This window comes from Photinus pyralis, unplaced genomic scaffold (assembly GCF_008802855.1).
Source record: "Photinus pyralis isolate 1611_PpyrPB1 unplaced genomic scaffold, Ppyr1.3 Ppyr1.4_LG2, whole genome shotgun sequence".
NCBI classification, from domain to species: domain Eukaryota; kingdom Metazoa; phylum Arthropoda; class Insecta; order Coleoptera; family Lampyridae; genus Photinus; species Photinus pyralis.
The window spans coordinates 33978253-33989095 of record NW_022170403.1 but is presented as its reverse complement, the minus strand read 5'-3'; the positions used below and the strand labels follow the sequence as shown (position 1 = coordinate 33989095).

Sequence of the window (10843 nt, the reverse complement as noted above, 5' to 3'; positions counted from 1 at the left end):
AAGGGATAATAGTATATTAAGATACAAGTGTATAATCAAGTCTTTAAAGCACGCGCAACGAGTTTAAGGGCACGACGGAAAGCGGAGTGCCTTTAACGTTGCAAGTGCTTTAAAGACTAATTATACACGTGTATCTTATAGTATTTTTTATTATACCTGCAGTATAATTTAAAAATAGGAAATACAATGAAGTCATATTGACGTTATACTCGAATACATGTCTAATTAAGTGGGCTGGGTGTTCGTAATTTCACGATTGCCATGGAAATGTCACTTGACGTTTGCTTACAAAAATCATCGTCTTTGTGAATTAAACGATTTCCGCCCATTAAATCGATTGTTGTAAAATCTAAACAAACGTTGGTAGGTGTAAAATCCAACTCCAGTAAAGAATAAAGAATATGAAAAGTTGTTTCCATGGATGAATAGGAAAGTTACTTACGAATACAGTCTTAAATGCGTCGATAATGCTGGCATATATGAAGGAAATGTCAAAGGTATTTAAATCTTCTATATTTTGATGACAGTTTCAAAAGTCATACTTGAAGTATCGTTACTTAGCAACTTTAAAGCACGTGTGTTTTAAAGGCCCTTTTTCGCACGCATTTGAGTGTTTAAAACGGAGATTGTGATTCAGGTATAATAAAAAATAAATTAAAAACGTCGTATTTATGTGTTTTTTATGAATATCTTTGAAATATGTATTCACATAAAAATAAACCAAAAATATGTGTTTTTATGTGAAATAAAACTTCGTTTTTGAGTTACTTTTGGCTCATCCGGGACTTTTAACACAGTTTGGGCCTTCTATTGATACGCAAAAAAAATATTTATTTACCTAAGAATCCGCCCCCTAATCATTATCGACCAATTACTTTGGCCTCGTACGTAGGAAAACTATTGGAAAAAATGAGAAATAGGCGATTGCAAGACTTCTTAGAAAGCAAACAAGGTTATCGTTCCATACCAAACCGGTTTTCGAAAAGCACGCTCCACGGTTGACCATTTGGTTAAGCTAACTGATAAAAGTCTAAAAGCATTTGACGGGAGTGGGCATCTGATCGAGGTATTCTTCGACATTAAAGGTGCTTATGATATGACGTCGAGAGTACGAGATACTTAAAAATATATGTTTGCGCGGAAATTTTCCAAAGTTTATCAAATCATTTTTTGGATAACAGAAAGTTTGTTGTTAGAGTGGGCGATGTATATATTCAAAAGAGTGCGTTTGAAGAACGTGGTTCCGCAGAGATAAATCCTGAGCTGCTCGTTGTTTGAGATCAAAGAAAAAGCTCTGGGTGGCAATGAAACGTTTGATAAATGCCTCTATGTTGACGATTTGTTGCGCTGGTACGACGGTAGGCTGCGCTACACGTGTATTACAAGAAGCTATAAATAAAATATGGAATAATTCCGAAGGGGTTGGGTATTTAATTGTCACTTAACACCGCAGTACAATGATGCCCGTGACTTATTCGAAGTTGGCACGATATGGGAGACTAACTTTAAAGACAACGATCGATGTCAAAGAGTGCTAGGGTTTTTACAGAGCGTCGGAATTATTAATAAACCTTGATTGAACTTTTATTGAAATATTAATGTCTATTTGCAGAACATTGATGTGACCTGCACACTACTTCGGAACTTCTTTTTCCGGAGTATGCATAGGGTGCGTCTCCCTACCTATCAACAAATAAATAAATAAATAATAATAATAATTTTACTATGCTTACGTAACAGTGATACATAGCGGTTCTATTTAGAAAGATCAAAGTTAAAGTTTAAATTTGACTTCAAAAATGAAAACATACTGAACGATAAAAAAGTTCTCAAAATTTTCTCAAAAACATCATTGATTACAACCTTGTTTGCCGCTTATATAATCATCATTATTGTTCAAGGTGGCGCAGGAACATCGAACGATGGCATCTCCACCGAGATTAAACTATAAGATGGTATAGCAACCTTTATCGTCTGGTGAAAGCAAACTACAAGAATAAGGAATGCAAGAAAAATAAGGCGTTTAGACAATTGTGTCTTTTGATGTGATTTTTAAATATCGTCAAAAACCTGTATGTAAGCATATTACTATGTAACAAATTATTGCAAACTCAACACAAATAACACCTCAACTAAATCATGCGCCAGAAAAAGAGCTCTACATTCACTTGCATCGAACCTCAAACTGATTATAAAACTTTTCTCGTACATCACATCGGAAAGAGGGTCTCTGCCATGTTAGATAGTCTTTATAGGTTTGTTTACTACACCCGTATGTAAGTTTATATAACTTCCTTGTCCTTGTTGAATAAAACTTGAAACGGTCCCACTTGCAATCTAGGTATGCAAAGATATGGGTCATAAATTCTAGTAGAAAATTAGGCAAGTTTAAGTTCTTTATGATTATCTTGGCGTCGAAAAGAAATAAAATTTAATTACGTGATTTATAGTAGGTATGTAAAAGTAATAACAGACTCAAATTTGAATGTAAAAGCGCACGCTTTCGATGACGGCGTATGTATGCTACCTATCTTCCTTTGTGAATAGTACAAATTAGTACTTGATTAAAAACGTCTATCAAACTTTATCTGTTTGAAATTAATGAACACGGACTTCAGTTCATTAGTGAATACATCTATCGGTTCCATATGTGGTCCAAAGCTGAAGTTGCAATGGAAAGTTCTCCTAATGGTGCGCACAGGAAAACCTTTGTTAACAAGCTCAAAAGTAACGCTGTGTTCCAAAGTCATTTAGTGTATGATCTCTGTCGACTATTTCTCTACATTAAACTAAATTGCACAGACTAGTATGCCATTAACTACACACAGATGAATTACGTTTTGATGAAAATTAGTTTGTAACAAAAAAGCGTAATAGACCTTCCGATACTAATCAATCGCACATCGCTACTTTTATTCCACAGGTTGCATTGTTCTCGCGGCTTATTAATTTTTAACAACCTTTTGTACTTTTTTAATTAGCTCTCTACTTCAATTATAATGGTTTCTCATATTGCACCAGGCGAAAAGTACAAAATTATAAGATCAAAAGAATTTACCTTAAGTAATTTTACAACTTAATTATACACCTCGTCGAAGTGAATAACTTATAAAGTACCCCCCTTGCACCACGTGACCACAAGATTAAATCCCAATTTTTCAACGACGGTCCTTATGATTCTACTTAATAATGAAATTTTCAAATATTTGTTATTTCAACCTATAACCTGGGTTCATAGAGTGTCTGTAAAAAAAATAAGACTTCTATCGGGACATTTCTCAACAAAATTGTCTTATAGCCACGTTCAATGAACCTGAAAATAACAGTACAATAATTGCTGTGTGAAAGCTATGCACCGTAGCAAACGTCTCAATCAGAACCAGATTTATGAGATGCACCTGAGACCCGTGTCTCAATAATTTCTCTTATGGGGGCATGTAGAATCAAAATGAACACAACTTTTTAATCCCTATCCGAGCGAGAGACTAAGTAATCATTACTGGCATTTAGAGGAGTTGAACGTTCGATATACTAACATAGTTATTTATACAAAAATAACTAGATTTCCCACTTTCTACACTCAATTGACGAATATATGATAAGATAACGGAAACCCAGCTTACAGAATGTAAAAATGTAAACACATCGGCACGGTACGCGAAACAGCAGAGTGCGACATCAACAAAAAAAAGTGTTTTTGAACAATCCTATACTCAGATCTGACCCAGTTGTGAATCTAAACCATCCGGTGACACGCAGATGCACATAAAAAAAGAGGATTGAATCTATCATTCTTATTTCTTTGATTTCCAGGAAATTAAGTTCCGCACTTTTATCGCAGATGTGCAAAATTTTCAAGTCAGAATTCGGATTGAAGACAATGGCCAAATTCAAGTAGGTGGGAAGCAAAGGCGGATTTGGTACTGGAGGAATTATTGTTCTTAATACAAGCAACGTGTTATTTAATTCTTTAATTAAATTTTCCACTCGTATTAAAGAACCGTACGATACCTACATTACTATAGAAATACAATGAAATGGAACAGATTTGCCAGCATATCCTAAATTACACGCGTTTGTTGAAAGCTTAAATAAAGAATAGGTAGGTACAAACCACAGCAGCATTTCTGCATTTGCAGAAATCGACATGAGGATTTTTTATTTCAGTGATCAGTCCTAGAGGACAGTCTCATAAGTCATATTTGAAGTAACATTACTTAGCAACCTTGTGTTTTAATGGCTCGATTTCGCACGCATTTGAGTGTTCAAAACGGAGATTGTGATTCAGGTAGCAATCGAGGATCCTTCATTTCATAATGCAAACTATCAGTCGTGTCGGTTTGACAGTAAGAGGGGATCTCTTTCAATGGAACGTACATATCAAGTAATTATTTCACTTCATTGTTCATTCGATAACTACTGCTTCTATTACTTCACATTTGCTTAGTTCAAACTTTGTTTCAATAGTTTGCTAATGGAATTAACTGTGGAGCTAAGGCTTTGCGCTGATCTCTAGTCTTAAACTAAGGACATACCCCTTTCAAATGCAATTAATTATATATTTAAGAAGCACTAAATTGGGCTAAATTTATCGATTTGGTCGCAACACTTAATTGCGTATAAACGTAACTTACCTCATTGCCGCATATTTTGTATCGCTACTAAACTACATATACTTGTAATATGTTCTTATGCAACATAAAACGACACTGCTACATTTGTATTGTTCATGTACAAAGAAAACCCTACTTTTATATTTTTAAATTAACTTAGAAACAAAGCGACGTCTATCATCTTTAAGAATAGACAGTGACTTTATAATTTAAACCCTGTGAGTTAAGGTGCGCTTCTCATGCACCGTTTCCAATTAGTATGGTACCTACTTACTACATGTGCAGGATAATGAGCATTTGTTATAGTAAACGTATTAGCTACCTCCGCAAGAATAGCTAATAAAATGGTAACCAATCTGAATGCAAGCAATGGCACTTGGCTTTGATATTTGTGAGACATATTAAATGCAACAGCGGAAGAGGCGAATATAAATGCGAACAGATTACACGCAATCTGTACCCTTCCGAAGTAAGATTCATTTTGTGCAGCCATGAATCGCTTAGATGAGATTTCCTGCTTGATGAATTGATGAAGGCGTATACCGTAAAATTAGTCAGACTTAGTAGCAGCAATGATTATGTAAGTACGTACCATAATTATTGAGTGTGTTGGAAAATTATCGGTGTAAGACACATTCATAATATCCTTCGTAACATTCCTCATGAAACCAAGCTCGTTGTTTGTCAATTTCATAATTAGCTGTTTTTACATTAAAGTTGCCACTGTTTAATTTATTCAAACTAATTAATAATAATCAGGGTTCAGGACAACAAAATAATGTAGCGATTCATTGATTCTGGTATGTTTATTACAACGAACGACGACAATAATATGAGAAATTAATTTTAGGTTGTTTAATTATTTTCCAACGAATTGTATGGAATTATACTTGATTAATATTAGAATATGTATTTGAATTAATAATAAATGTGAATTAATTATAGCGCTTTACTACAGAATTAAAACCGACCCGTAATTGGCAATCTTGATATATTAATTTGAACAAAATGAAATTTGAACGTAATTTTGTGACATAATGAAGTGTTTTTATGTCTATTTAAGTTCATAACATTCTCTTTAACGTACAATTATTAAACCTTTCTACTACCCCAAACTTCAATAATTCGAAATATTTTTGTGATATGAACAACCCCTGTTAAATGAAACCGCCGCGCCGTTCGAAACAAAAAATATAGTCACACAGGCGAGATACACAATAATTCTACGATCAAATGAACTTACCTGAAGTTCGATCGGAATTATATGAGGCATCCCGTCCAAAGATGTTATTTATTTAACAACGTAGTCCGCCTTTAGGTGCTCAATTCCACAATTTTTTAAAGACCAAACGAGCACATGCTCGCCGTTGGATCCCCCGCGCTAGGAGGTAGGTAAGTCGTCATTAGTTTAAATAAATCGCTTTGTAATTCAAACTGTGGGGAGGGAGTGGAGGGTGTAACATCTTTGGACGGGATGCCTCATATAATTCCGATCGAACTTCAGGTAGGTAAGTTCATTTGATCGTAGAATTATATTTCGGCATCCCGTCCAAAGATGTTATTTATTTAACAACGTAGGATGTTTAAAGATAACTACTTCAGTTTGAATTACGTACATTTCCCGAAGTAAAATCATCTTTAATGAGGAAGACAAAACTAAGACTAATAGTAACTATATTGCTTTTACATATTGAAAATACTATGAGCGAACTCGCTTCTATCTATAAGAGGGCGGTTGTAGAATTCAGCGAAAACGTTGGAGCTCCTGCTCCAACCCGCCGAGTCCTTAATGACATCTATAGAAACCCCTGCTCTTTTTGCAGCTGATGTTGACGCGTGCCTACTTGAGTGGGGTTTGAAGATGCTTGTACCAACGCCCGCTAACTGCAGCGTGCACTTCACCCATCTACTCAGGGTTTGTTTTGAAGCGGTTCTATATGGCCTTTGGTAGGTTAAAAACAGATTTTCTTGGCCTTCTCTTAATTTCTCAGTCTCCTGTAAGTACCTCTGTAGGCAGGAGAAAACGCAGAGATGGGGAAGATCGTTGAATCTGGGAAGAATTAAACAAGGTTGACGTCCGCTTACCCTGGAGGTTTTGATCCTGTCTGGAACTACAATTTGAATTAAATCCTCAGAAGTTAAGATGTTTGATATTTTGATAAGGGAGAGGGTTTGCAACCTTTGTCCCGTTGCTAATGTGAGGAGGGTTATTAACTTCATGGACAAAGCTTTTGGAGATTCCGCTGGATGTGTTTCAAAGTAAATAAAAATTTGCCTAGGTTCCCAAACGCAGTTATATCTAGGTTTTGGTGGCCTTAACCTTGCCACCCCCTTCATAAATCTCTTGAGCATTGGATCCTCACCTAGATTTCCTGGTAGAATTAATGACAGCGCTGCCCTGTACGAGTTGATTGTTCCGAAAGCACATTTTGTTGTGGTAATGATGTGTTGTAGAAAAGAAATCACTTCTTGGGCTGATGCCTGAAAAACGTCGTCTCCTGAAGCTTCGCGGAAATTCCACCAATTTCTGAATGTACTTCCATATTGTGCGATAGTAGCTTCCGAAAGAGAGTTTAGACAAGTATCGACGGCGTTTACCGGCACACCCTGTAGTGTTAGTGCTTTCCGGATAACCGACATGCTACCAGGGTAAGTTTGGATGCAAGCGGGTGGGCTTCCTGGCTGTAAGGGGATAAAAGCATATTAACGTCCGGTCCGAAATAAAGAGGTTTGCCTATTGCCAGTTTCACAAAGAGCGGGAACCAAGGTTGTGAAGGCCAGTATGGTACTACCACGATACCCCTAGCGTTGTCTGTGTTAATTTTTTTGTAATACTCTTAGGATGATTGAAAAAGGAGGAAAAGCGTAGAAATTTAAGTTACTCCAGGATAGAGTAAAGGCGTCGCACGCTACTGCCTCTGGATCCGATTGCCAAGAGACATACCTTATGCATTTGCGATTAGCTATCGAGGCGAACAAATCAATATCCGGTATTCCCAATTTGCTTTTAATTTTCTCAAAGACCGAGTCCGCTAAGGACCATTCTGTTTCTGGGCGAAGAGCGCGAGATTCGGCATCCGCCTCCCAATTATCCTTGGTGTTAATATAGGAAGCGAATATCCAGATATTTCGCTCCTCGCACCATTGCCAGATCTCCCTCGCTAGTTTGTTCAAGTGTCTGTGCTGCACACTGCCCATGCGATTCACACAAGCGATTGCGGTGGTATTGTCGCATCTGACAATTACAGCACGATTCCTTAAACCTCTAGCGAAACATTTTAGCCCTAGGAGGATGGCCTGGAGTTCCAGAAAATTAATATGGTGTAATTGTTCATTTGCCGACCACCATCCCCGCGCCCTTTTGTTCCTACAACATGCCCCCCAACCTGTGGACGATGCGTCCGAGAAAATCTCGAAATCAAAGGATTCTCGAGTGAGGTCATTATTGACCCCGTAGATATTTTTCTCCCACCAATCAAAATCTGAGGACTCCGGAACGGGCATGGATGCATTAAAGTCCATGTTATTCTCTCTCAAAGCCTTTAGCTTATATGCTTCGAAGAACTTTATGTATACCCAGCCGTACTTCACAGCTGGGCATACTGAAACTAAGAGTCCGATAAAACTTGCAAAATCACGAATTTTACAAAGTTTTTTATTTCGAAAATATCTAATCAGTTGTACTATTTTGTTCCTTTTTTCGGTAGGTAGCGAAATTTTTAGAGTGTCTGTATGGAAAACAAACCCCAAAAAGGTGCACGTCTTAGATGGTTCTAGTTTTGTTTTTTCCCAGTTTATTACAAATCCTAGCCTTACTAGTAGCTTAATGGTCGAAGAGGTTTTCGTGCGACAGTCTTCACGGTTTTCCCCTAAAATTAAAAAATCATCTAAATAGTTAATGCAAGAGATGCCGTTGGCTGTAAGTTCTTGCACGACTGGCCGCATAACTTTAGTAAAAGCATGAGGTGCCGAAGCCAGTCCAAAAGGAAGGCAAGTGAACTCGTATAGAGTGTTGTTAAAGGAGAACCGAAGAAACTTGCGATCTTCCGGAGCGATGGCTACGAGAAAGTATGCATCTTTCAGGTCAATAGTGGATAAAAAGAAATCTTTCTGGATCAACCTACGCACCGTTCTCGCGTCCTCCATTTTGAAGTGAGGAACGTCTATAAAGCTGTTAAATCGCTTTAGGTTAAGTATAAAGCGTTTGTCGCCATTAGGCTTGTCCGCCAGAAAGATACTTGAAATAAATTGGTCCTTCGTAGGCTCGCATTTTACCACCGCCCCTCTTTGCAGGAGTTTAAGAATTTCCACTTGCATAGAATCGTGGTCTTTTTTGGGGAGTGTTCTCTCCTGTGGGAGATAAGTTTGCACGGGAGTTTTGGAAAGTGGTAGCTTGTAGCCCAAAATCCAATCAAGAATAGTTGCGTTTCTCGTTATTGATTCCCACTCTTTTCGAAAAAGGGCAAGTCTACCTGCGAAAGGATTATAACTTACCGAATTTAGTTTTTCCCCCGGTAATTGTCCCTCTGTCGAGCCTTCGGGATATGCCCTTTGTGTGACTCCACCCCCCTGCGGTGGGTCGGGCGATATCTGTTTAACTGCCTGCTGTACGGCTGTTGTCTCTGTTTCCCCTCTTCCATTTTCTTACCCTTATAGCTAACACTCTGATTAGTGGTTTTGTAGCGTTGAGGGGTTGGTGCAGTCTTAAGGTCCTGACAGGCGTTTTGTAAGGATTTAGCTGCTTTGACTTTCTCGCAAAGATCCGATCCAAAGAGAAATTCGGAAGGTGGGCATGGTTCGAGAATGTCCTTGGTATTTTTATTGAGGTAGGGAAAAATAAAGCTGCGCCGGGCCATCGATAAATCGAAAAAAAGACCATTTAGAATTTTCCCGGCGTCTGACAGCAAAGGCAGTAATGAAGAGGTGTGAAGATCTTGATGGTTAGCCGAATCGTTCAGTAATTTATCTATGCCTTTTCCCAAACCTATTATTCCAGCGGATAATTTCGTTTGAAAAGAAACGTAAGCGGCGTCTTTTTTCAGCATATTGTGCGGTAATAAAGCCCTAATTTCTGGATTGATTACTGGGGGTGTTAGTAGCGGGCAGTTCGATGGTTTTTTGCACTTATCCAAAAGAGAGGCGACGTCGATCTCGGACAGCCCTTTCGATAAAATGTGCGACCAGCGTGCGCTCAAGGCTGAATGTAGAGAAAACGACGAACTAATTTCGGCGCTTGGGTCCTCGCCTAGAATGCCTAAAATTTCATCCGGCAAAACTACGTCATTGTGTATAATCAGCTCATCTTGAATGGGCGATTGTTTTTCAGCGTGACTCACATCGCACGGAATGTGAGTGTCACGTACTGCTGTTTCAGCGGCGCCGCGCGGGTTACCGCTTACGCTTAATATACTTCGCCTATCGGTTTCAAACGATGACCTCCGTGAATATCTGCTGCTGGACCTAGAGGATCTAAAACCGGGTGACTGAGGAGGCTCGCGAAACTGCGGAGTCCCTCTCGAAGGCGATAGCGAAGATGTTCGCTTCCGGTCTCTGCGTCTCGCACGGGAACGCGATCGAGACCTTTTATTGCGAACGTGTTTATTATAAAGTTTTTCTATGCGATTAATCCACTCTCTATGAGAGCTCGAATCATCCGAATCGCTGCTAGGCGGCCGGAGTTTCTTCTTCCTCTTGCTAACTTTTGATTTTCCACCCATGCCTACAAAGTTAAACGCGATTAGCGCAGAGCGTACTTACTCACGTAAGGTAGTAGCTAAAACGCTACCATACAGTAAAAGCACAAAAAGACGAATGACGACTTACCTATCTCTCCTAGCGCGGCGGATCCAACGGAGCATGCGCTCGTTTGGTCTTTAAAAAATTGTGGAATTGAGCACCGAAAGGCGGACTACGTTGTTAAATAAATAACATCTTTGGACGGGATGCCGAAATATAATCACGTTTTAAACGATAGACAGTTCCATCAATTTTTAGGGATATAGCGCTAAATTAACAAAAAAGTTTAATTGTTTTACACGTTCAGTTAATACGAGTTTTCCATGCATATATTTCCACTTACCAATTAATACTTCAAATTAAATGCAGTGGCCTAATCGTAAAGATTTTAATTGCCATCTAACTAACTGACGTTTTCAAAGTGAAGCTGTACAAAAGGGACTGGTTAATTTAATATCAGCCACAAAGGACACATACGATCGTATAACAATCAC

At 38.4% G+C, this 10843-nt stretch overlaps 1 protein-coding gene across 1 annotated transcript; it reads right to left on the bottom strand.

The window, feature by feature from the left end:
* Positions 1 to 7159: 7159 nt before the first annotated feature.
* On the bottom strand, positions 7160 to 10398 carry LOC116164743. The gene is made up of 2 exons (XM_031478960.1): positions 9108 to 10398; positions 7160 to 7295 (listed from the first exon to the last, which is right to left on the bottom strand). Exon 1 carries the CDS (start codon positions 10328 to 10330, stop codon positions 9113 to 9115), a length of 1218 nt encoding a protein of 405 aa, XP_031334820.1. The 5' UTR covers positions 10331 to 10398; the 3' UTR covers positions 7160 to 7295; positions 9108 to 9112.
* Positions 10399 to 10843: the final 445 nt, after the last annotated feature.

Bases quoted from the DNA above. Each gene is read 5' to 3' on its own strand.
- LOC116164743 (XM_031478960.1), bottom strand. From the start codon at position 10,330: ATGGGTGGAAAATCAAAAGTTAGCAAGAGGAAGAAGAAACTCCGGCCG.